Source organism: Pan paniscus, chromosome 4 (assembly GCF_029289425.2).
Source record: "Pan paniscus chromosome 4, NHGRI_mPanPan1-v2.0_pri, whole genome shotgun sequence".
Taxonomy (NCBI): domain Eukaryota; kingdom Metazoa; phylum Chordata; class Mammalia; order Primates; family Hominidae; genus Pan; species Pan paniscus.
In genome coordinates, this window is record NC_073253.2 from 144,070,142 (window position 1) to 144,097,156 (window position 27,015).

The following is a 27,015-nucleotide window of genomic DNA, read 5'->3' on the forward strand; positions in this document are numbered from 1 at the left end:
TGTGAACCTCCCGTTTTTGGAAGCATTCAAGAGAAGCCCAGATGAAGCTCTGTTCAGGATGAAGCACAAGGCCTGCACTGAGCAGGAGGCTGGGCTAGGCTCTTTCCAAATCTGTGATCCTATGTCCTTGAAAACAGCAGACCTGAATGTTCTTAAAGTGTATTCAAACCGTTCCCTAATTCCAGCTGGCCTTCTCCCCAATTCCTCTGGATTTCAGAGGTTTCACTGCATTCCTAAATGGGAAACCTCCGGGGGAAATCAGTATCTCAACAACCTTTGGCCATGGGGAGAAATCCAGAAATAGAGCAATAAGGTTAAGCAGTTTTCCGAACTATTAGACCTTTTCATCAGCTGCTCTTCCCATGCCTTTTGCAAATGACCTACTAACTCCCAGAGCGAGAATAATGAGAGCTGCAAAGTCCTCTCTGCAAAGACTATTACATCCTTCTCCACCCTCGGAATCATTGCACTTCCTCTGGTCTTTTTGTCACCCCTACAGGGCAGGAAGGAATAGAGGCAGGTCCCTGGCTAGCACTGGAACACTTCAAAGCTTCTAGCCCCAAAGCCTGGAGACCTGGAGTCTGTCATAGCCCAGCCACTAAGAGTCTGGGTAACCTCAGGTAGGCCACTTCCCTTCTCTAGACCCATTTCATCACCTCTAAAGAGAGGTGCTTTGGTTTATATGGGTCCTCTGTTTCCTTCTTTCTCTAAAATTCTGTAAGATATTAGGAAGTCTTCAGCACCGCACATCTGACTGCATTGCTTTTATTTTTAAAAGCATATTTTTTTCTTTTTAAAAGGATAATGGATAATTATTATAGGACATTTAAAAGTATATGAAAGTATAAAATGAGATAAATCACACTTAATGTCACCACCTAAAGATAACCATCAATAAATTTGATGATGTATACGCTTCCAGTCTTTGTTCTAAGCCTAGCTATACAAATGTACGTAAATATATTTGTAAATGAAAATAGAATTATATTATTTATACTGTTTTGGATCCACTGCTGATACTTTTACAAATGTTCCCTTGAACTTACTTTTATGTATACTGTGATACAGATGTTATAATTCCTGTTTGCCCATTGGCCTGATTTTATAGTGTTCAGGTACGAAAGAATCACCACTCCCGGAGAGTCTGAATCACAAGGTCTGAGTTGGGGTCTAAGAATCTGCATTTTAGCAAGTTTCTCCAGGTTTTTCCAACACAGATTGTCCATGGGCCACATTTTGAGAAATAAGGCTACAAAGACATAAACTTTGTATAAATCAGAGAGAATCCCTCCCCCTGCCCCTTGCTAGTGGATGAAAAAGATGTTTCTATACTTGCCTTGCTGAAAGCACACTTTCTGCACCTGGGCTCTAATCTGCTTTCGGAGCAGAGGAAACTAACCACTGAACACCCAGGACAGAGTTCTTTTGACATTGTTGAATGCCTCCTACCCAGCCTGTTGATTTGTGTGAAAATAAGTCTATTCAGGTCACACAGTGACCAATAACTTCTGTTTGGAAAAGTGCAACAGTAGGTTTTTATTCTCATAGAGAGCCTCTTTTGATAATAGTAACTGCTAATAGCTACGAAGTGCTTCTTATGAGCCAAGCATTATAGTTGGCAATTCTGGTGCATGCTCTCATTTAGTATTCACACAATAATATACTATTATGTTTGTCTTCATTTTATAAATAGGAAAACTAAGACTTTCAGAGGTAAACTAAGCTGTCCAAGATCACATAACCCACTGGAGTGAAACCCAGGTATTCTGAACCAGAGTCTGTGTGTGTGTTTTGCCACTAGAATAGGCTGTCTGTCTTTTCTCAGTTGGGGATCAGGTAAGAAAGAAGGAAGGAGAAGATTATGAGAGGTTATTTTTAATGGGTGCATTTTGTTCTAATTCTCCATGGAATCTTCTCAGAGGGGCCTGATTAATGTATGCCCCTCGAGACCAAGGAGCAAGCACTACTGTCTAGGCAGGTTGTGATTAAGTATAAACTAGGAAACAGGATCGTACTTAGAGTCGGCATCTCTGTCTTTCGCCATTATTCAGACACAGTTTAAGTGAGCTTCCCCTGCCAGATAGGAGGGCAGAAGGAGACACCTGGTCACAGCACGATGGTTTGCACTGAGTCAAATCACCACTTTCGGGCCAGGAAGCTCTTGACATCTGGAAATTGGGTGCTCTTGCCATGTCTCTGACAAGGTCTGTGTCAGCATCTGAGGTTTCTCATTAGAGAATATCAGGGTGAGATGGGCCATGACAGAGCCTGTGACTCCTTATTCCTTAGTGCACTGGCTGCAAAACCTGGGCTCAAGGTGGCTGGGGTCACTGGGCAAAGTAGGACAGGGCCCCAGGGAGCATGCTCTCTGCTGGCTTGGTTTATTTTATTTTATTTTTTCCAGTGCTGTGAGGGGAAGACGGGAGTTTTTAAATTGGTTCATATATCCAGGAAAAGAAAAGCGTTTTTAAAATCCTAACAGCAACACCCATGACGAAGCAAAAGTAGAATTCTAGGGAACTCTTGCTTTTTTTTTCAAGCACACCATACTGATTTTACAACCTAAGGCTTGTGTCCCAAAGCCACAACTCTTTGTAGGGGGAATTTTCTTCATTTCTTCAATTCCATTTCTAAAACTACTGCTTAGTTTTCTTTTTCTAAAAATCCATTTAGATATTTCTAAATATCACAGACAACCCTTATGGTCTGTTGGTGGGTTTTTGTTGCTGTTGTTTTATTTTGTTTTGTTTGTCTGAGAGGTCCTCATGGTTCTTGTGATATGTATTGCAAAAATAAGTCTGTTCTGCTCACAATGTTGCTCACAAACATTCAAACTGGGTTTCTTGTTTCATTTTCCACAATGTCTACAAATCCAAACGTTCACCCAGCATCCTCAATTCAAAAGAATAGACGGTTAACCTGAAGGACAGAGTGGTGCCAGCCTTAGAAATCTTTTTTTAAAGAATTGTGAAGGGGTTAGTTGTGTCAGTTTATGTATGAATTTCTTGATATTATTTTATTTTATGGCAGTTACAGAACACAGAAATGATTTGGGGAAACTTCTGAGAAAATGCGCATTCCTGACACCCATTCTGAGATTCTGAGCTAATAGCATTGTAGTTGGGGGCCAGGAATCTGCATTTGCCACAGCTTTCCCAGAGGATGGTAAAGTGGGTGGTCCAAGGATCACAATTTGGGGCCATGGGAGATCACACTGTCTTTTTCTTTCCTTCCTGCTCTACAGCACAGAAAGTAGGCATGTAAAAGCTGATCATATATGGCTGTATGCATGCACACAAATAACCGTTCGGTCAAATAAGCAGAAGTCGCATTTTCCTGTGTTATCAAATTTAAAAAAGAAGATGAAAACAATTTGTAAATTAACATAAAAGAGGAAGGCGATAATAAAATGCCTTGAGCAACTAGGCATTTAATTAAAATGGTGTTGTGTCACTGACATGGCATTTAACCAGGGATACCTCCAACCTCCCAATAGCATCACTGTCACCTAGACCCTGGCCCTCTGCATGTAAATGGGGAGGTAGCAGCCCAGGAAGAAAAACGAATTTTGCTCCAGTGATAGGTTCCTAGTCCAGTGCTCCTTCCTCCACAACACCTGCCTTGGGTTAAGTCAAATTATACTAAGGTGCATTTGGATCAGTTCACCTAATGCATATAAACCCTCCTTCTTAGAAATCTGAAAGGGGACCCACCCAGCTGCAAAGAAGAATATGACTCACACACGTATATATACACTTCCACAGATGTACACACCCAAATAAACACACACATAGACTTTTACATTGATGCCTATACCCATATCAGCAAAAATGCACACACACGCATTTTCACATAGATATTTGTACAAATCTAGGTTTTTTGTACACTTCCATATGATTGCTTAAATAAATGTAGGATGTAGACATACTCAGTATATATTGTCCTTAGATAGAACACTCTTCCTTAGATATATACTGGCATAGGGATATTTAAGCAGACTTCTCTGTGCTCCAAGTGAGCAAATATGCCATGTCATGTCATCATGGTCATGCTGATACCTAAGTACACGCAGATTTATATGCTGACCTCTCTCCCTATGTAAGTGTATACACCTTTCATTCAATACCTGTTGATAAGGCTTCGCTGTGTCTCCACCCAAATCTCATCTCTAATCATAGCTCCCATAATTCCCATGTATTGTGGGAGGGACCCGGTGAGATATAGTTGAATTATGGGGGCAGTTTGCCCCATACTGTTGTCATGGTAGTGAATAAGTCTCATGAGATCTGATGGTTTTATAAGGGGAAACCCCTTTCGTTTGGTTCTTACTCTCTCTCTTGCCTGCCGCCAAGTAAGACATGCCTTTTGCCTTCTTCATGATTGTGAAGCCCGCCCCCCACCCCCCCGCAGCCACTTGGAACTGTGAGTCCATTAAACCTCTTTTTCTTTATAAATTACCCAGTCTTGGGTATGTCTTTATCAGCAGCGTGAAAATGGACTAATATTCATGTCTGTTGAGTACTCATTATATGTCAGGAACTGTTTGGTGCTGAAGATCAGTGGGTGAATAAAAGCAGTTGATCCTTGCCCTTACTAATTCTGCATGTAACTGAAGAGGTACATTTTTAAAGTGCATACAAAAAGGGCAACTATGGTAAGTGCTACGAAGAAAATATAGCATGTTTTCAGGGAATCCAGCTAATTCTGGGAGGTCAGTAACTGTTCTCCCAAAGAAGTAAAGTATCAACAAATACCTGAAGAATGGCTATCTGATGCCTAGAAAAACAGAAGAGGGAAGAACATGGTGCTTAGGGAGAAAAGCACATGCAAATGGCCTGTGGTGAAAGGAGAGCTCTGAGTAAGAAAGATTAAGCAAAGGTCAGTGTAGCTGCTGTGCAGAGAAAGGAAGGGCATATTGGGGCACAGGATGAGCCTGCAGGAGGCAGACAGGGTCACACTGTGAAGAGTCTTTTAAGCTGCATTAAGAATTTGGATCTTTGGCCTTAGAGCATTTAGAAGCCATTGATGTATTTGTAGCAGAGTTCAGATTAGTATTTTGAGAGAACATCTCTGAAGATATGCTTACTTATACAAAAGCATTCTCATATAGATAAGTGCACACAGATGGGTGCATTTGTGTGTGTTTTCTTTTTCTTTTTCTTTTTTTTTTTGAGATGGAGTTTCACTCTTGTTGCCTAAGCTGGAGTGCAGAGGAGCAATCTCCACTCACTGCAACCTCTGCCTCCCAGGTTCAAACGATTCTTCTGTCTCAGCCTCCTGAGTAGCTGGGATTACAGGCATGTGCCACCACGCCTGGCTAATTTTTTGTATTTTTAGTAGAGACAGGGTTTCACCATGTTGGTCAGGCTGGTCTCAAACTCCTGACCTCAGGTGATCCACCTGCCTGGCCTCCCAAAGTGCTGGGATTACAGGTGTGAGCCACCATGTCCGGTCGTATGTTTTCTTAGAAATGCATATAAGTATTCACTCACAAGCTCTGCCTCTCAGAATACATCTCTCTGTATTTACATGCACGATGTATATAAACCTGGTATGTGTTGGGAGGCAAGGAACACCATCCTCATGGGGTATCATTAGGCCTAAGCCAGTCTTGGAGGTGCAGTGGTGGGGGGACTAGGGAAATGATATATCCAGCCTCAACACTCTGCCTTTGTAGCTTCCCTGGGCTTTGCTGCTTGGCCTCATGCATGTGCCACCAGCTCTACTCCCCCTCCTCTTGGCTCAGAGTACCCAGGGACAAGGTGGGGTTTCTTCCAGAACATGATCATTGACTATTCTTGGCCTGGGCAAGGAGGGGAGGATGGGCAGGCCGGGTTACATAAAGATTGCCTTGTGCCCTCTCAGAGTTGTAAGCAAAGCCTTTGCCTAGCTCCAAGCCTGGAATACTCTTTGCATAGAGTTGGTAATACTGAGAACTAAACACAAGTAACAATGGGGAAAAATAGAGGTCTTCAGGTCCTGGTGGGGACTGTGGTGGGACTAGAAGTAGTGCATCCCATAAGCAACCACTGCATGCAACACTGGAGGAAGACACAGACAAAGTCCGGTAGGAAAGCCTATTCAAGGCAAGATATCTGTCTGTTTTCCTCATCGCCTTGGCACAATAAACACACATACACACATATTTACACATTAGCAATTTTCCCTTCAGTGGGTCTAGCATCTCACAGCAGAGGAAGCACCGAGTAATTTATGAGCCACGATACTCTGAATTATTTTCCCTCCAATGAAATAGAAGTATATTTACGTACATTTTGCTCCTGTTTACTAGCAGAGTCAGCAAGGGCTTTAACCAGAGCCAGTGATAGTCTCCAGGAGATCAGTAGAAACATTCATGCAGAAGCAAAGGCTCACCTAAAGCCTTACAGGCCATAAATATGGTCCCAAATGATTTTTTATTTAATTCATTTATTTATTTTTATAGATAGCTCACTGTCTCACCCAGGCTGGAGTGCAGTGGCACAATCATAGCTCACTGCAGCCCCAAACTTCTGGGCTCAAGCAATCCTCCCACCTCAGCCTCCTGAGTAGCTGCGACTACAGGCTCACACCATCATACCCAGCTAGTTTTTTTTTTTTTTTTTTTAGTTTAGTTTTTATTTTTTGTAGAGACAGGGTCTATCTATGTTGCCCAGGCTGGTCTCACCACTCCTGCTCTCAAGCGATCCTCCTGCCTCCGCCTCCCAAAGTGTTGGGATTATAATTTTTTTATATTCTAAAGATTTCTACCCACTGAGATTTTGTTTTCCAATGTAAGCTTAGAAAATGTTTCCTTCCAAAATTAAAAGGAATCTGATAATGTAAGTTGAAGTTCTTTTCATTTTGCTTTAGGCTGTGTAGGAGACATGCTTCTTTTCTCTTTGTAGGTTGCCTTTTTATGCTAGCAAGGGACCAGATCCATCACACTGCTGAAGATCATAACACTCAAGGGGACAGTGTATGATAACATTTCCTCATATTGACCCAGAATTTACAGAGGGCAGTTTGTAAAGGGCTTTTATATCTGCCATCTTGTTTAATCCTCATGACAACTCTGAGGTCAGCGTGGTTGTTCCCATTTCACAGATACAAAGACTGAAGTTAGAAGACTTGCTGAAGGACATGGAGCAATTATAATACATGGCTGGGTGAGAACCTGAATTCAGTTCTTCATGTTCAGGCTCAGAAAATAACACAAGCTTTGCTACACTCTCCTACCCTCCTAAGACTTAGGGCTCTTCTCAATGTATTCCTCTATTTTCTGGTGCATTCTTATCTTATAAAGTCAGGGTTAACCCTCCCCAGCACTGAAGCTACAGCTCCCAAGTTGCAGATAAGCAATTGCCTGCTCCAGGGACAGCCCCAGGATGCTTTTACTGTTGACAAGCCCCAAGCTTGGGTGAGCTCATGTGGTTGGTAAGCAACAGTGACTCTATCAACTGTGGCTTAGATCGAAAGCTCTGAGCCTTTCACGGTCCTTGTGCCAGCCACCAGATGCACCATCACCAAGTCCAAGCAGTGGACCATGTGCTCTTCCCATACCTGTCCTCCTGGCAGCTTAGGCTCTTCTGAGGCTGTTTTTGTTCACTTTGCCTAACTCCTCTTGGGTCAGCGTATTTCTGTGGGAAGACCCAGTGTGATTTGCCCCCATCTCACACCCACTTGAAGCAGCCCAGCCAGTTTTAAGGGCCAGGTTCCACACCTCAGTAAAAATTGCAGGCTCTGGGAAGTTATTCAACTTTTTGAAAATCACTAGTGTTTGGTTGAAATGTTTTATTTTAGTCATAGCAATTAAATGTTCTTGTTTTGCACACACATCTTCCAAAAGAATTGCCTTCAGCATAGGTGAATAGCATACAATGGATTTGGGAAAGCTTGGGGTGAATGACATATACCAACCATAAGAAAAGATTCTGTTGATAATCTCTTCTCCTCTGAGTGTCAGCTTGTCTGTTTTGCTTAGCTTTCCATGCAATGTTGTGACTCATTCATTCATTTAGAAATTTTGAACACTTACATATGCCAGAACCTGTGCTAACTTCTGGGGATACTGCAGTCATCAAAATAGGCATGGTTAATTCCTGCCTTTGAATTTCTTATGGTCTTATGGAGAAGACGGGCAATGAAAAGGAAATTATAAAGAATATGTGGATCTTCTTCCCTAATGCTAACATTTAGGGAAACAGGGTGAGGAATGAGAAATTGGCTTCTGGATTTTGCCAGGAGATTCAGGAAGATATCTGATATCTGTCAACCTTGAACTGGTCTCTATTTATTGCATAAAAATATGATTATTTTCTCTTTAAAAATGCCTCAGGAAAAAGTAGAGTCGAAGGTGGCTCCCAGGATTCTGAATGTCTCAGTTGTGGTCCACTTCCAGAAAATTAAGTCCAATTCTGAGGGTCACATTTTTCAAGGGAAAAAATGCATTTATCTCCCTTCTAAGGTTGCCAAATTTAGCAAATAAAAATATAGAACACCCAGTTAAATTTGAATTTCAGATAAGCAGTGAATATATTTTTCATAAAAGTATGTCCCAAATATTGCATGGAACATATCTACAGAAAAAAATATTATTTGTTTATATGAAATTTAAATGTAACTGGGCATCTTATATTTTAATCTGACAGCCCTAATAAAGAACTATAGAGAAGACAGCGAGAAAACCTCAATTCTATGTCTCAAAATGAATAGCTGGAGGAGACTGGCTTTTTGGATTAGAAACAATGATAGTTAAGAATCTAGATTTATGTAAGGAAGCATTTTCTGAGCATTATTCCCAATAGTATATATGGAAAAGAGTAAAAGGAACAGCAGGAGGAAAACAAAAATTGAGGTCAAAAGTTTGAGAGGACAGAAGTTTGGAAAATAAATTGCACAACCAGTATTTCCCTTTTGGAGTTCATATTAGGCAGTAGCATCCTAAAAGTGCTGAGAAGTTTTGTAGGAAGCATACCTGGTTGACCTGATTTAACCTGGCTTGCCCACAGAGTTCTATTTATGGGTTTTTGTCTGTTTGTTTTGGTATGTTTGTTTTATAAGGACAACTAGTAACATCGTGCAAACTTACTACTCTGCTCAGCACACTTTGGGGAACGCTGGTATAAAAGATGAAAGGTGTCTTCAAATGTTTAGAGTGTTGCTGGTTAGGGGGGAAGTGGACTTGGTCTTGTAAACCAAATGGTAGAGCTAGGCCTAAATCATGGACATATCTGGGAGGCAGATTTGGCTCCATATGAAGACTAGAACTTTCTAAAAATTAGAATAGTCCGAAAGGTAATGAGCTCCCTGTTCCTGGAGACATTCAAGCAGAAACAGAATGCTGTCAGGGACACTGGAAGAAATTATTGCTGTGTAGAAAGTTCTCCGGGTCTGCTGTGAAAAGCACCTTCGTATAAAACATGGACGGGGCCTCCACCAGCAAACTTTCTTTAAAACTATGCCCCATGTTCTATATCCCTTTTGCAGTCTAAGTACCTCCCTCCTTCATCCACCTTTAATATGTTTCCTTCCCATCTAGAACCCAAGGAGATTAGACTTCAAAAGTGAATGATCTTTGTTCTGATAGGGCCCTTTTTATACCCTAGCCCACCTATCTTGGATCATCCACCCTGAGCCTCTGGCAGTGGCTCATAAACTTCAGAGGTAACCTCAAGGTCACAGCAGAGCTTAGTGGCACTGCCCCACATAGTGCCCATGGTAGCGTATAGGATCACCAGGCATTTGAGGCACACAGCATAATGGAATCTGACAGACAATCAAATCCTAACCTTGCCCCTTCCAGAGTCTGTCACCTGGAGAAAGTGTCTTAGCCTCTCTGAGCTTTACTTCCCTCTGGAATAAAACAAGGTAGTGGAGAGGGGGGATAATGATACCTGCATCACAGTATTATGAAAATTAAGAGATTAAGAGGACATCAAGGATCCTGCCAGAGGTCCCAGTACATAGTAGACATTCAGTAAATGTTTATTTAATGTATGAATATGATTGTTACCAATATCATAGTAGCAAACATCCAAAGAAGTTGAAAGACTTCTTTTAGAAATCCACTAATTAGTGTGCCAAGATTCCAGGCCCCTGACAAAGAAATAAGCTGGAAAGTATCTAGATAACTTTCCTTTTGATAATACATTCTTGAGAACAGAAACTAGCACATGTGTATAGAAGGACAGAGTTTTCCTTCCTGCTGTCTAGAAAGAGCACTGGAACTGGGGGCAGGTTGCTTCAGCTCTTGCCTTAAGTAACTCTACAACCTCATCCATTCTGGACTCCAGTGCTCATCTATAAAATTAAGGGGCTGGAGTAGTCCCAGCTACTCTGGAGGCTGAGGCAGGAGAATGGCATGAACCCGGGAGGCGGAGCTTGCAGTGAGCTGAGATTGTGCCACTGCACTCCAACTTGGGCTACAGAGTGAGACTTCTCAAAAAAAAAAAAAAAAATTAAGGGGTTGGATTCTGGTTTCTTCTGGGTCCCATGAACTGTGCCTTTGAATTGGGTGGTAAACGCAGATATCTAGCAATGCTATTGGTCCACTATTATTAGTAAAGACCACGCCAAACCTAAAACAGTGTGTGTGTGTGCACGTGCATGCGCACGCTTGCATGAGTGTGGACAGGCACACACATGTGTGCACGTGTATCGCAATGCACAGAATGCACAAGATGCTTTGACATCACTTAGATTGTCCCCTGCTATTGTGCCTGTTTGCAGGTTTGGCAAATAGACCCCAAATTAGTTGTGAGGGAGTGAGATGACCACTGACTCAGAATGGGGAAAATTAAATTCAAGTCCCAATCCTGACTGTGCTGGCAAAGTTTGCTTTCTGTCTCTGGGGGTGCAGAACTGAAGAGAGCCCCTTGTTTCCCTCCCCATCTTTCATGGAAAGGATTTGGTTCCAGGATCTCCCAGTTCTGTGTCTCTTGGGAAAGTGTCTCTGATCTATTTTCGTTTGAATTTGCATGTTCTCCACATGGATTATCATCTGGCTGACTCGAGTTTTGCTTATTTCTTTTGTTTGATCTGCTCGGGTTTCATAACGCAAGCTCTAAGGCCAATTTTAGCCCTTCTTGGATTATGAGAGTGTCAAAATTAAGATATTGAAGAATTTGTCATGGTTTCAGTCAAGGATACTTGTCTCCTCCGCCCCCACCCTCCCTGGTGAGCCTTTCCACTTTGGCCCAAGTAAAAGCCTTCTCCCTCCCTAGATCCCTCCCTAAATGGAGTCTGGTTTTCACATTAGCTGAGAGGAGGCCCTGAAGTCAGAAATCCTCGGCACATGAGTCACTTTGTCTCTTTGTGCCTCATTTCCCCCATCTATAAATAAGTGGAGTCTCGCACTTTCTCATCTCCCAGTGTTGGAGGGCTCTCCATGGAGGTGGCTTTGTGCAGACCAAGGGCTCCTTCCTCGCTGGCACATCCTGCCTTCCAAGGTGGATTCTCTTAACTATTAGGGCCCAGGGGGATTCTCTAATAAAACAATGCATCTCTCTGTCTCCCGGCTTCCACTCCTGGTCCCCTCCAAGGCCCCTTCATTACTGTCTGTGTGGCCTTTCTAAAACGCAGCAGGTAGCCTTGGCTAAAAAGCCTTCAGTGCCCTGCCGCTACCTTCAGTAGAACGGTTTCAGCAAATGAGTTCAAAAGGAAGCACGGTGAAAACTGACACAGAGAACTAATAGCACACCCAAACACATGCCAATGTACAGCCTAGATCCATTTATTTGAATCTATAAGGTGGAAGGCAGTGTTCTGAGAATAAAGGGAGGAATAAGACTTGGCCCCTGTGTCTGAGAAGCTTACATCCTTTTAAAGCTAAGCAAGTATATAAAAATAATAATGTTTTTACTTTTTTAAGTATTGGAAGTACCTTAGAAATCATTGACTTTTCCCAACTGCCCCATTTTACAGTTGTGGAAACCGAGGTCATAGAATTGGTAAATTACGAAGAAAACTGTGTTTCCTAGTAGGTCTCCCTGCCTTCACTCTGCCTCCACCACCAGGAGTCTCTGCACCCAGTCATCTTTCTAAGGGGTGTGCCATCCATCACTCCCCACGCAAAACCTCTCTGTGCCCTCCAATGCAGCTAGACTGAAGCCTGTGATGTCAGTGTGGTCAGATCCCTGCAACCTCAGCTTGTGTTCATGGCACACTGTGCCTCTGCTACCCTGGTCTTCTCTCTGCTGTGTGAACACACTAAGGTTTAACCCTTCCCGTTGTCTTGGAGGGGAAAATTCTCCCAGATATTCAGGCTTCTTTGTGTCAATAAGTCTCACTCAGCTCAAAGGGCACTTCCTCTGGGCTGCCCTAACCCCCACCAGACACCCAAACTAGATGCACAATGCTCGTCACTCTTTCCCATCAGTCTGATTGGATGCCTCTAAAGCATGTACCACTATCTGTACTGCTGCTCATTTATTCATTGTTCATGTTTATTGTTTGTGTCCAATCACTGACAGGAAGCTGCAGGAAGGCTAGGATTCGTCTCTATTTCCAGTGTCTAGAACATAATTGGTTCACAGTTGATGCAGAAAAAATATTTGTTGAATGACTGAACAAACAAATACATATTGAAGGAAATTCAAAAATGCAGGGTAGTATAAAAATACAAATAAAAATCACCCATAACTCCTAGTTCTGGTATTACTTTTGTTAAAATTTTTTAGTATTTCTTTTTTTCAGGTCTCTTTTCTATTTGTGTACATATGATATTCAGTATGTATTTAATAAAATTGGGACTAATCTAAATTACAGTTTGTCTCTTGCTTTTTTCCACTTATTGTATGGTATTTACATGTGTTAGGAAATAATGTTTTTAAATGCTATTTTAAGTGTTGCAGAGTATTTCATACACATTTTTCAAAATTAAGCATTTCCCTATTGTTGGACCCTGATAACTTAATTTTTTTTTCTAATTGATCTTCCCTCTCCAAACCATTCTAATAGCACTTGGCTTTTATGATACTTGTGGTAACTGTTCCTAGCTGTGAGTAGTTGGGTAAAAGACATTCATTTCTTTCCAGGAAATATCTATAGACCCATCCTTAATTTTGTACGTTTTCTGTGGTCTCTTTCAGTGGGGATTGACTTGGTTCATGACCCAGTTATTAAGTCAAAGATTTGTGGTTAGCAACGAGTTGAGTTTCTAACATTTCCTGGTTGAAAGATAAACTGACATGAATGGAGGGATAGAGGTAAGTCCCAATCACATTTAATGCAGACTTTTAACCAGGAACATTTTCCTGTTGAAATTAATCAACACTCAGGAACAGAAAAGTAAAGAGTTTCCAAATCCTCATAGACTTATAAAATCTTAGCGAACTGAAAGGAATATTAAAGGTAACTAACTAACTCCCTCACTTTAAGCAGGAAGCTAAGACAGAAGGGGGCACCATCTTGCCCAGAGTCCTACAGCAAATAATGGTGGAGCCAGCCCAAGAAGAGACAGCAAAGCTCTTCACAACTCAGGCCAGAGTCATATCCACACAGATGAACTGAGGTTTTGCTGCATAATGAGTTTCAGGCTGTAGGTGACCAAGTTAAAAGACAGAAATTTAAATTATAATGTCTTAGAAAAATCTATTGAGGAAGAAGTGTAGTTGATTGTCCAATTATTAAGCTCACTTAATTGGGATACCCTTCATCCTACTCTCCAAATTTTTCTGAAGATGCACCCCATTAGTAAACATTTGTTAACATACCCTTAGTATCTGTGTATGTATTGAGCCCAGATTATACACATACCACTGTAATAATATACTATGTATATTTTTAAACATACAAGAATAAACATTTTACCAGAGTGAAGAAAAACAAAACATAGTTGTTTTATTAATTTTCCTTTATATCAGTAAGTTGTCTTTTCTGCTCCCTGAGGGGCCTGCAACACATTTTGGAAAGTGCTGCACATCATTCTTTTTCACACAAAGGGTCATGACTTATTAGTGAGGTGTGAAATCATTTCAGCAAGTTGCAGCCACCATATTTTAAATGAATTGTCATACAACAGATAAAAAATAATAAATTGATTACAGGTGGTAAGGATGACTGTTGTTTATGGCACATTTTTTCATTTACAATCATGTGTCACTGAATGACAGGGATATGTTGTACAAACATCGTATTTAATATTTACACGAACCTAGATGGCATAGCCTACTACACACCTAGACTAAATGGGATAGCCTATTGCTCCCAAGCTACAAACCTGTACAGCATGTTACTGTCCTGAACACTGTAGGCAATTGTAACACAATGGTAAGTATTTGTGTAGCTAAACATATGTAGACACAGAAAAGGCACAGTAGAAATATAGAATAAAAGATTAAAAATGGTACATCTTTACAGGGCACTTACCATCAAGAGAACTTGCCAGTCTGTAAGTTGCTCTGGGTGAGTCATTGAGTGAATGTGAAGGCCTAGGGCATTACTGTACACTGCTGAAGACTTTATAAGCACTGTACTAAATGTATACACTAAATTTGTACACTAAACTTATAAAGAAATATTTTCCTTTCTTCAATAATAAATTAAACAACTTGTTATAACTTTTTACTTTATAAACTTTTTGACTTCTTAAAAATTTTTGACTCTTTGTAGTAACAGTTTAAAACACAAATTGTTTTGTGTTGTACAAAAACACATTGTGCAGCTGTACAAAAGTATATTATTTCCTTATATCCTTATTCTATAAACTTTTTTCTATTTTTAATTATTTTTTTACTTTGAAATTTTTTTTGTTAAAAACTAAGACACAACCACACACATTAGTCTAGACCTACACAGGGTCAGGATCATCAAGATATCATGAGGTGATAGGAATTTTTCAACTCCATCATAATCTTATGGAGCCACCATGGTATATGTGGCCCATTGTTGACTGAAACGTCATTATGCCATGCATGACTGTGCTTGTGGGAATGGGTGTATGTGTGGTTTGGATGGGGGGAGGTGGCATACTGGGTGGCTCTGTAAAGTGCAAATCCACCCAAATCAGCAATTTGATATTCTTATATTACTTCCATAATCTCTAACCTCACCACCCATCTTCAGATTTAATCCACACGACATCCCTATGATAAAGATATTCCTACACACATCATGTAAGGGATCAAATTGTGGCGCAGGTTAAATAACTTGCCCAAGTTTCAGATCACGAGGTCAGGAGATTGAGACCATCCTGGCTAACACGGTGAAACCCCATCTCTACTAAAAATACAAAAAATTAGCCGGGCGTGGTGGTGGGCACCTGTAGTCCCAACTACTCGGGAGGCTGAGGCAGGAGAATGGCATGAACCTGGGAGGCAGAGCTTGCAGTGAGCCCCAGATTGCACCACTGCACTCCAGCCTGGGCGACAGAATGAGACTCCATCTCAAAAAAAAAACTTGTCCAAGTTTATATGGCCTGGTACAGGCAGGATTTAGGCAGCTGAATCCACAGGTGCTGCTGAACCACCAGGAGACCTGCTGCCCAAGTAACTGCAAACGGGGCACCAAGGACTGTCTAGGACCACAGGTCGAGTTCCACCTCTGCCAACCTAGTTTGTTAGCCCTTCCTTCCTTCCTTCCTCCTTCCTTTTCTGTTCTTGCCTGCCAGCTTTCCTCTTTCTACATTTCTTCCTCCTCCTTCCTTCTCTCTGTCTCTTCTATCCTCCATTAAGTATAAGTTTTTCGTGAACTACATTTTGGGAAAGAGTTCACGGAGCTACAGGGGATCTTAGAGATGACCTACTCCAACTACTTCATTTTTGAAGATAAGGAAATGGAGGTCCAGATAAGGGAAGGGTGTCACCATCAGCTTGTGTCACAGCTAAGGTGAGAACCCACTTCCTCTTCCTCCTCATCCATCAGTCTTTCCTCTGTACCACTTTATGCTGCCCTATAAACAGTCCACACTTAGCAGAGTCTGCCCCTGGGCTCTCTTTCCTTGAGTACTAAGAATTCACGTTAATCCACATAGAGAATTGAGAGATCAGAGCCTTCAATAAATGCCAACCAACATTTACAGTGTATTGTCTGTCAGCACAGTGCTGTGACAGTGCTAGGGATAAAACAACACAGACGCCAGGGCATCAGACCCTACCCCCACGCTGCTTTATGTACTCTCAGGGCACAGGGACGCTTCATTCTGTGCTCTTATCACACTGACTTGTGTCATCTCTTGACTGTCAGTCTCTCCCACTGAACTACAAACCTTCTGAGAGCAGAAGCCCTTTTTCTTTTATTGTTTTCTCAGCACTTCATATCCTATTGCACAAATCAGGACTTGGCACATAATAGACGCTCCATAAGTAATGGTTGAATAAATGAATAAATACATAGTACCCGTATTAGTTCGCTAGGGCTTCCATAACAAAATACCACAGCCTGGGTGGCTTACACAATGGAATTTTATTTTCTCATGGTCTTGGAGGCTGGAAGTCCAAGATCAAGGTGCCTGCAGGGTTGTTTCCTCTGAGATCCCACTCCTTGACTTGCAGGTGGCAACCTCTGGCTGCCTCTTCATATAGATTTTTCTCTGTGTGTGCACACACTCCTCGTATCTCTCTGTATGCCCTAATATCCTCTTCTTATGAGGACACAAGTCAGAATGGATTAGGGCCCACCCTAGCAGCATTGTCTTAACTTAATCTCTTTAAAGGCTCTACCTTTAAATATGGTCACATTGTGAGATACTAGGGATTAGGGCTTTAACATATGAATTTGGAGGGAATACAATTAATTCAATCCGTAACAGTCTCCTAGCCTTAACTAGCTCACTGTAGCACACAAAAACATAATAAGACAGCACAATAACTGCTCTAGTAAGAAAGAAAAAAGCCTGGTGAGACACATATAATGGTTCCATCTATGCACCGGGTCACCACTAGCCTGTGGCGGAGCTAAAGTGAGAACCCACTTCCTCTTCCTCCTCATCCATCAGTCTTTCCTCTGTACTAGCTTTATGCTATAATTATAATAGCTGCATCACTGGGCATTGCCATGTACCATGTATTGTTCTAGGCATAGAATGTATTGCCTCAGATAATCCTTGCCAGTATTAAATGTCCACAAATATTGCTAGTGCCTGCAATGTCAATCACTGTGCTAAAGCTATATCATAGTGGAAAGACTCTCACTGCTTAATAGGAAAATGCAGATGCACACACACTCAAACACACAAACACCAGTGGTATGCTGTCTCTGCCCATTTCTGCCAGGTTTATAGCTCTCATAATATTTGTTCCTCAGCCAGGTAATTTAGTCAGTTTCCAATTAGGAAAATAGGAATCATTCTAGGTCTTTCAACATTAGAAATTTAATGTAGGTAATATTAATATCAACACTTCACAGGTGAAGAAACTGAAGAATAGCCAGTAAGTAACTGTTCAATTCACACAGCTAGTAGATTGCTGCTCCAGGGCTTAAACCCATTATTCTGGCTTCAAAGTCCACTCTTTTAAGCGGAACCCCATAATTCCCCTCAATAGCAGGAAGTCTTATTTTTTTTTTATCCCAACCGGAAAAGGGATCTGAGACCATAGCAGAGAGGAGAGAAATTAAGCAGAGCCGCAAAGTGGGGTAAAGAGAACACAGAGAACAGACACAGAGAAAACAGGATGGCATAGGTCCAGGTTCATAAGCATCTGGCTGAGCAGGTGGCATAGAGGGCTAGTGAGTAAGGTGAGTTGACCAGTAAGATGAGAATGGAAAGATAAGCTGGGGCCAGAATAAGTGAGATCTCATTTGATGTGAATATAAAATTGGGCTGGATTCTCTAAATGCTGGTGAGCTAATGATCTTGCAGTGAGAGATCATTTAATCTTACCTCCTCATTTTGCCAATCAAGAAACTGAGGGCCAGAGAGAAATGACTTGCCCAAGACTACAAAGCAAGTTAGTGGCAAAACTGGGGCCAGCAACCAGGTCTCCCACACCTAGTACCATCCAACTCTGTTAAACAATTCCTGCATAAGTGTATGAAAACTGAAATAATTTAAAAGAATGGCTCTTTCCATGTTTTCCCATGTCTTTCACCCAGTTTTCACCCCCCGTTTTTTTAGGTGATTAAACTTTTTCCTAAGTTTCAGCTAATTAATATCTTCCCAACTAAAATAACTACTGTGGTTCAAAGCCAGAATGATTTTATAGAAATTGCTAATGATGCAGTTTTCCTGTGTGGCTCAGTTGTATGTGGCAGAATGGCTCACAGGTACATTTTATAGACTAGAAGTGCCTGTATTTCTTCTGTTTAGGTCTAACAGATACGTAGAGATATGGAGATAAACTAAACAGCCACTCTGGCTGGGTTTGTTTTACCAAACAAACATATCAAGTCCGCAAACATTTGTTGGTGTGTGGTATATGCCAGGCACTATGTTAGAGTCCCAAGATCCAAAGATATATGAGCTCACTTCCAGATGAGCTCACTTCCAGATGAAAAGGTTTTCACTGTTTAGTAGTAAAATGCACATACATCCACATACACACACATCTGATATGCTGTCTTAGGGCTCCTCAGAGTAGTAATTCCCTAGCCAGTTGACTCAGTCTGGGTCCAACCAGGAAAATGTAAACCACTCTAAGTCTTTCAAAATAAGGAATATAAGGAACTGGATGCACAGGTAATGAAAAAGCCGAGAAGCCAAACGAGATGGTAAAGCACCACAGATATTAGCAACAGCAGGAAGATGCTACTGCCCCTGAGCCTGGAGGGACACAAGAACAGGTAGTGTTACCAGATTTGGGAAGCCAGGACATTTATCAGGAGTACATGAAGCACTGATCACTGAGCACATGAAGCCATTGCTGGAGATGACACCAGAGGCAGAGAGAGAAGAGAAGAAACACCCAGCTTCTCCCCTCCCCTCCTTCGGTCTTTTATCATTGACTCCCATCAGCCAAACCTGCCTTGAAGAAACAGGGTAAGAGATCCTGTAGTGTGCAGGTCCCTGGGATGTTGAGCAGAGCTGGAGAATCATGAGGAAGGGAGCCGAGAGCAAGTGGCAGCTGCATGGCACACCAGGTGAGCTTGGGCAAAGCACTTAGTCTCTCAGTCTTAGTTTCCTTGTTGATAATTTGAGAAGAATAACATCTCTCAAGTTTGTTATGAAACTAATGTGAAATAAAGTATGTGTAGGCATTTTATAAGCTTCAAAAAGCATGTATACAAATGTATGGACTTTAATTCTTTGTTTTAATTCAATGTTTTAGATTTTAGGCTCTGGGGAAAAAAAGAAGTGAATGGTGTTTTAGTGTCACCAGGAACTTCATAATGCCTAGATAATTATCTAAGTAGAAGAAAATATCCTTTAATTGTACTGCTTGTTATCTCACTCTGTCTCTCTGGTCCATCTGTGAAGACCACTGAGTGATTTTGAGGAAATTGGCACATAACTGAAAGGATGTCACAGTATACTCTCGATCCTATTTGGAGATGTGTCCATGGCTTTGAGTCAAAAAGTGACAAGAAATAGGATTCTAGAAATTACTTCAAGACCATTTATTCCACTCTTTTAATTTCAAAGAGGACCAGAGGGGAGAAGGGATATGGGCACATGGCACAAGCTCAGTAAATCTCTCTTAAAGGAATTTACACAATGACACATGCCAATTTCTTTGCTGAGAGAGACATAGAGCCCTGGAAGACCCTCACTCCTTCCTTGACTGGCCCTCTCTTCCTTGGACTTTAGGGTTTCAAATCAGTCTTATATAATAATAGTTTGTACTTTCAACTTTTCCTTCTGTTTCATTATATTTAGGCTTCCTTTCTTTCCTTTTAGTCTTTTATCTCTTCTTTCTAATCACTTTGACTTGACTCCTCAATTTCATGGACTTTTTCCTGTATACTATGCTAATGGACAATGAAAGCTTAGCATTAAGCTATTTTGATTTCAATTTGAGAGAGTGCAAGATTTTTCTCAATAACTCAATTTCCCTTTGTATTAGATCAGAAAGTATAACAAACTCTTTGAGACTAGCTTTTCTCCCAACTCCAGGGCTTCCAGTGAAAATCATAAAGTATTATTTCTTTCTTTTTTTTTTTTTTTTTTGAGACAGAGTCTCTCTCTGTCACCCAGGCTGGAGTGCAATGGTGTGATCTCGACTCACTGCAACTTCCACCTCCTGGGTTCAAACAATTCTCCTGCCTCAGCCTCCCAAGTATCTGGGATTACAGATGCCTGCCACCAAGCCCGGTTAATTTTTTGTATTTTTAGGAGAGACGGGGTTTCACCATGTTGGCCTGGGTGGTCTCAAACTCCTGACCTCAGCTGATCCACCTGCCTTGGCCTCCCAAAGTGCTGGAATTAGAGGCATGAGCCACCACACCCAGCCTGATCCTTTTCTTTCTACTGGCACAAAGTCCAGGCCACAGCCAGAACTGTTGACTAAATGCTGGGGTACTCACACCTGGCCCATAAGAATGGCAGTAATTCTATCTGATACAATGTGGTTTGACCCTCTAAGCAAAAGTGATCCTATCTTCTTTAACTTTTTATGCGTTTCAGGGGCAGTTGTTAAATGAACAATAAAGTTTAGGGTGTATTCCTCACTGTGGAAAGACTGTTTTGATTGCCTCTAAGTTTCCTTCTAGCTCTGACATTTAAGAAATCAGTATTATTCCACCAAAGAAACCCTATTATGGTCACAAAAGCCGTAAGATAGTAATGATCCCCTGAGTGACTCATGGAATTCCCAGTGGTCCACTGTGAATTGACATTTTACGGGTACAGAGACTGTGGCATCTTAAAATGTCAGAGCTGGAGGAGCGTCAGTCACTATCTGCTACCAGTGCATTCGGGAGTCTGGGACCTGAAGCTTATTGGTATCTACTCACTGAATCCTTCAACAGAGATTTATTTTTATTGTTCTCATGCCACGTGCCAGGCATTGTACTAGGTCTTGAGGTACAGTAACAAATAAGATAGATGAGGTACCTGACTTCACATATACCAGTGAGGCAAAATGCACGATAACAAGGAAAAGATAATAAAGTTTGTAATATTTGCTTAAAAGATATAAATAATGTCATGGATTTATTCACTGTGTTCAATGGACAGTGAATAACTTGGGGGGAGGGAGATGACTGCAGAAGTGACTCTTAAGACGAGATCTGAACCTTGAGAAGAAACCAGCTGTGGAAACCAGGGTTTAAAAAAAAAAAAAGATAGGCAGAGAAAATGAGATATGCAAAGTCTCAGAGGCAGGAAAGAGCTTGGTATATTTAAGGAGTGGACAGGCAGCCAATCTGGCTAGAATTAAATAGAAGAAAATTAGTATGAGGAGTGGCTGGAGGAGTTGGCTGGGGCCAGATCAACCTCATAGGCCCTAGTAAGGAGTTTCGGTTTCATTCTAAGAGTGGGAAGACTGAAGGCTTTTCTGCAGGTAAGTGACATGATCTGGTTTACATTTCTTAAAGACAGCTCTGAGTGCAGTAAGGAAAATGATCTGTAGGAGAGAGAATGAGGCTATTGCAATAGTCCAGACCAAAACTATCTATCTATCTATATCTCTATCTATCTATATCTATATCTCTATAGAGATATACATAGATATATGGATATAGATATCTATATCTATAGAGATATAGATATCTATAGAGATATAGATATAGATATCTATATCTCTATAGATATCTATATCTCTATAGATATCTATATCTCTATAGATATAGATATCTTTATAGATATAGATATAGATATCTATATAGATATAGATATCTTTATAGATATAGATATCTATATAGATATAGATATCTTTATAGATATAGATATCTTTATAGATATAGATATAGATACAGATTAATTTCAAAGAGGACCAGAGGGGAGAAGGAATATGGGCACATGGCACAAGCTCAGTGTGCCATATATCGATACATATCGATGTATATCTATATAGATACAAAATTGGAATCAGTGGAGCTGGGAAGAAGTAGAGGAGTTTGAGATATATTTAGGAAGCAGAGCCTATAAGACATGCTGATCACTTGCATACATAAACTGAGAGAACTAGAGGTATAGAAGACTTCTAGATCTTGGAGAAATTGGATGAATGGATGTATTGTTATTGATGTAATGAACCTTAGAGGTCGGTGGGATCAGAAAGATCTATTTGCTTTCAAAGGAAATGGGGAGTGGACAGGTATGTTGGCAGCATAAGAACTGGAATAACAGCACATCTCATTCATGCCTTAAAAGAATGTGAAACTTTGAATTTACAGCAATGGTATTCAATAGGTATGACTTTGCCCCTAAAGGACATAGACACCAGGGATGCTGCTAAATATCCTCCAATGCACAACACAACTCTCACGACAAAGAGTTATCTGGCCAAAAATATCAGTAGGGCTGAGGTTGGGAATCCCTACCTTACAAGTTGCCTTTTTGGCATTTATGCAAATGAAGTCCCAGAGAAGATGATTCTGGAAGGTGTCACTGCAGATAGAGTGTGAGGAAGGGGCCTGGATTAGCTTCTATGGTAGAGGCTGGTGGGAGCTGGTGAGTTATGGGGTTTGCAGAGTTTTCCTGTGAGTGGAACAGTCTCCAGGAGAGGGTCTGAACCCTCTGGGGCCTTGGAAAGAACAGAACATTGATTGAATTCAATTAGAAGGCCCTGGGCGCAGTGGGAGATGAGGTGGATATGCCGTCTAGTGAGAACTCAACTAAGCAAAAGGATTGATGGCTGTGAGTCTGGGCAAAGTCAAGGGTTTCCAGGGGAAGAAAAGGAGCATGGGAATCCTAAGGGACATGGGGAGAGGGAACGGGAACTCCTGTTTGAATCCAGGCTTCTTGGGGCAGGTGTTCAAACTAGAAGTCATCTAGAGTCTATTAGTTCTCGTGCCTGCCTACACAGTAAAATCACCTGGGGAGATTTTCAATGTACTAATGCTCCAGCTGGACCCCACCCCAGAGACTGTGATTAAATTAGTCTGGACTAAAATTCCAGCACTGGAATTTTAAAAGCTACTCCAGATATTCTGGGTTGAGAACTACCCTTCTAAGCATTGTACACTCTGATGCCTATGGGGCCAGACAAGTAAAGGAAAAGAGGGACAGGGTAGGCCCTGCCTAAGTGGGCAGCCTCTGCTCAGCCGTTGGCTGCTCTTGCCTTGTAGAAATCGGCGCTGTGTTGCCAAATCTTCCTGTCCTCTTGTTTTTTTTGTTTTGTTTTGTTTTTGTTTTTTTTCTGAGAAGCCTAAAATCCAGATTTTTAAAATGTTGGCTCTAAATATTTTAAAATCCCATGCCAAACAAAACATGACTGCAGAGCACATATTGGGCCTCTGGGCTGTCATCTAGCAACCTCTGACCCAGCCCAGTGGTTTTCACACTTTTTTTTAACCACAAGAGGTTTTCTCCAAACAACTTGTTTTGTAGAACTGTTATAAATTAAATAAACTTAACCAGAACCTTGGTTTAGAGCAGGACAGAGACACACTCAGCCTCTCCTTCTAGCCCAAGGCAGTTCTTAATGCTGCTCCTGAGACCTTCTGGTTCTTGGGAACTTCTCTGGTCCATTTGCCAGATGAGAAAACCGAAGTCTTCATAATACAGTCCTGGAGCAGAACCTGCCCCACAGGGCCACTTAGAAACATGTGTGGGGACCTTTGGAGTTGTCTCAATGACAAAGTTGGCACTACCTGGCACTCAGTGGCTGGCAGCCAGGGATACTAAACTTCCTGCAATGTCCAAGACAATAAAGAATTACCCTATGCAAAATGCCAATCACTCCCTGCTGGGAAATATCAGATGCAGAAGTGGAGACCCAAGAGAGGGAACATCATCTGGCATGATCATGGCAAATACACTCTAGAACTTTGGCCTCTGCCCCAACGACTTAAGAACTTTCATCTGCACCCATAAGGAGGGGTCACTGGCAGAGCTGAGTTGGCCATACTCCAAAACACAGGAGAAAAAGAGATATTTTAAAATTAAAGCCAAGTAGCCTCTTGAGGTGGGACAGCCATTATGTTAAAAAGCTAAGTGCCAGGTTTTGAGAAGCAACTTGGAAGGAAATGGGGACTGTGATATCTTCGGCCTGGGCCAGGGGCCAGTGGCTGGTACTGGAAGGGGGCAGATCAGCTGCAGCAAGGAGCAGGGGTGCTGGGACATGCTGGAGTCAGGGCAGCTGCACAGGTTTGTTGGCTCCATGAGTCATTTAATCCCTAGGCCAAAATATGCCAAGTTCAAAAATAGGATGTGGGAGTAAAAGGTGAAAGGAGGGTGTCCTCAACACTACAAGGAAATAGAGCCAAAAGAAAAATCATCTTCATATTTTTGTCATCACAATGCCACACATTGTACAGAGTTTCACTGTTTGTAAAACCATTACAACAGGATCACCTTCTCAAGAAGTGCCAGGCAAGGGGAGAAGTATCCCTATTTTACAGGCAAGGAAATGGAGCCTCAGGTTCATGCTTATCTGGCGCCTACCCTATCTTTTTCTTTTTCTTTTTTTTTTTGAGATGGAGTCTGGCTCTTTGATCCAGGCTGGAGTGCAGTGGCGCAATCTCAGCTCACTGCAAGCTCCGCCTCCCGGGTTCACGCCATTCTCCTGCCTCAGCCTCCCAAGTAGCTGGGACTACAAGCACCCACCACCACACCCAGCTAATTTTTTGTATTTTTATTAGAGATGGGGTTTCACTGTGTTAGCCAGGATGGTCTTGATCTTCTGACCTTGTGATCCACCCGCCTCGGCCTCCCAAAGTGCTGGGATTACAGGCATGAGCCACCGCACCCAGCCTCTGGCTTCTACCCTTTCAAGATCTGAGTTTATTTGTTCATGCTTACTTTCACCATCCACATGATGAAGGTCAAGAGAGGTATTCCTATTCTCGGTGTGTAGATTAGACTAGCAGTTCCCAAACTGTGGTGGGCATCAGAGTTATCTGGGAAACTTGGTAAAAACACAGCAGGCCCTATCCAATTAGAAGAAAGGAGCCTGTGTCTCCTTCACACTATCAGCACTCACTCCAGGTGATTCTGATCATCACCAATACCCCAACAGGTCTAACCCAGGTCAACAAGACAAGCCCACTTACACAGTGCTTGGATGTCACAGCAATGTCAAGTTACTACATGGGTCTAAATATTTCTCCTCTCAGCCAGTGATGGAGCTGAGGCAACATCCAGTGGTGTGCTAGTCAGCCAGCTCTCCATGAGGGGGGATCCCTGACTTGTAGTATTCGTCTATTTCTATGGTGTAACTACTGGGGTCATGGCCAATTTCAAAGTACTGAGGTGACATCACTGAAGATGGAGTTGAGAAGAGGTGCACACAATTAGCTCTTTTGAGACAGTCTGAGCCAGCTTCAGCATGCATCTTTCAGGTCTCATCTTCAAAGATGGTGATCTTTCCCCTAAAATATCCAGAGCTGGGATGTGGGACAGGCTCATGACAGTAACAAGGAGCGCATGTTCTATAACATCATTTTCAGGGGACAACAACATCGATTACTGCTATTCTACCATTATCTTTGAAAAGCAATAGACATAATTTTGAATTTCAACTTTGTGACTATTGACTGTGTGATGTTGAATGAGTCTCAAACTTCTCTGGGCATCATATTTCCCATACTTAAACTAGAAATAATAATACACTCCTCAAAGAAAAACCATAAAGGCCCAAGGATGTGATATATGTAAAATATGTAAGAGTACTTGGCAACTAGTTGTACACAATAAAGGTTTGTGCCATTCTCGTCCTCTCTCACATACTTCACATTTTGAAACCTAGAAAGGACCTCATCACTCTTCCCATCTAGATGCCTTGCTAGTGAATCAGAGACTCAAGAAGGGCAAGTGCTTTGCTCAACAAATTACAGGCAGCTGGTATGGAAGCCACCCGACATGAAAAAAAAATTGTCCCTAGGTTATAGTCTTCTTTCTGCAGACCAATCTGGGAGTCAAGCTGTGGAAATTCTACATGTTTGCATTGGAATGATTTTGTCACAGTCACTATCCTTGTAAAGGTTTGATAGAGATGTCTGGAGGCATTTTGCCTTAGCAGCCTGGGCTTCGGAACTGGGCTTGCCCTGTAGCAGGTCACTTGCACCTTTCTGCCACAGATGACGGAAACATTTAAAGTTATGGATTGTGTCTCTGCATCCTCTTCCCTTCACACCAGCTAATGTGTTTTTCATTCCTCTTGGCTGGCTCAATTTCCCACATGTTCTCCCAAGCTCTTCCTCTCCACTCCCCAGGGCTTCCCACAACAAACCTGCGTGCTTTGGCGTCTTAGTAGGAGGGGCTGCTGAAATTCATACCGGATATGCCTTTGGCTGTGTTTATCAGCCCCAGCCCAGGCTCCCTTGGCTGAAGGTGGCTGAAGCAGAGGGCTTTGACTATTCAGGTGGCCCCAGCCTGCCTGCACCCTATCCCTGAAAGCAACCTGCCCATTCGGCCTGAGAGGATGGAAACTTCCAGCTCTGCCATCTGTTCAGGACCTCCTGAGCAAAGACCTTCTCTTCTACACATCAGTTTCCTTAACTGTGAAAACAACAACAATAATAGTATCTTTGTTTTATGTGAACCACTTTGCTTTTCACAGTAATCCCTTTACCGGTGGCTTCCCGTTTAATCTCCATTACAGCCTGTGAAGTAGGGGATGCTATGACAGGCCCATAACATGCAGAGCTAGGACAACAGCCCAGGTCTGCTCATGCCAAGAGTGAGCAGGAAATTTTGCCCTGTCCATTAGCTGTCTCTTTCATTTAAATGAGAAGGATGGGCTGTGTCTCTATTTTGCCATGTAGAATCTGCTTCATTTGCTTGCCTCCTCTTCTTCGCTCCTCTCTTTCCCTCTCTTCCTATGAAAGTAGCTTTGCTCTCTGACAGCCCTGGGGGTAGCTGGGCACACACAACGTATGTGAGAGCCTCACAGAGCAGAGGGCTAATTAGAAGGCATTCACTCTTTAACTCCCCATCTTAATTCCTGGTTAGAAGAGGCAACAGAAATTTTCCTGCTCTTTTCTGTTCTTTTATTTTTCCTTCATCTGTGTACTTGTGCCTTGCTACCAAGTACTCCTTTTGGACATGGGATGTAC

The 27,015-nt window shown here is 41.9% G+C and overlaps 1 protein-coding gene across 3 annotated transcripts in view; it reads left to right on the forward strand.

Annotated features, from left to right (window-relative positions):
* The window catches only part of ADRB2 (adrenoceptor beta 2), a 130,047-nt gene that overhangs the window by 6,350 nt on the left and 96,682 nt on the right, over positions 1-27,015 (forward strand). Inside the window, exon 2 of one of the 3 annotated variants that reach the window (XM_034960754.3) lies at positions 500-12,742. The exons of the other annotated variants lie outside the window; for them this stretch is intronic. Within the exon in view, the coding sequence (XP_034816645.2) occupies positions 500-624 (125 nt within the window). The 3' untranslated portion in view covers positions 625-12,742. Of the gene's footprint in view, positions 1-499; positions 12,743-27,015 lie in introns of those variants that run through there. 3 annotated transcript variants of the gene reach the window in all.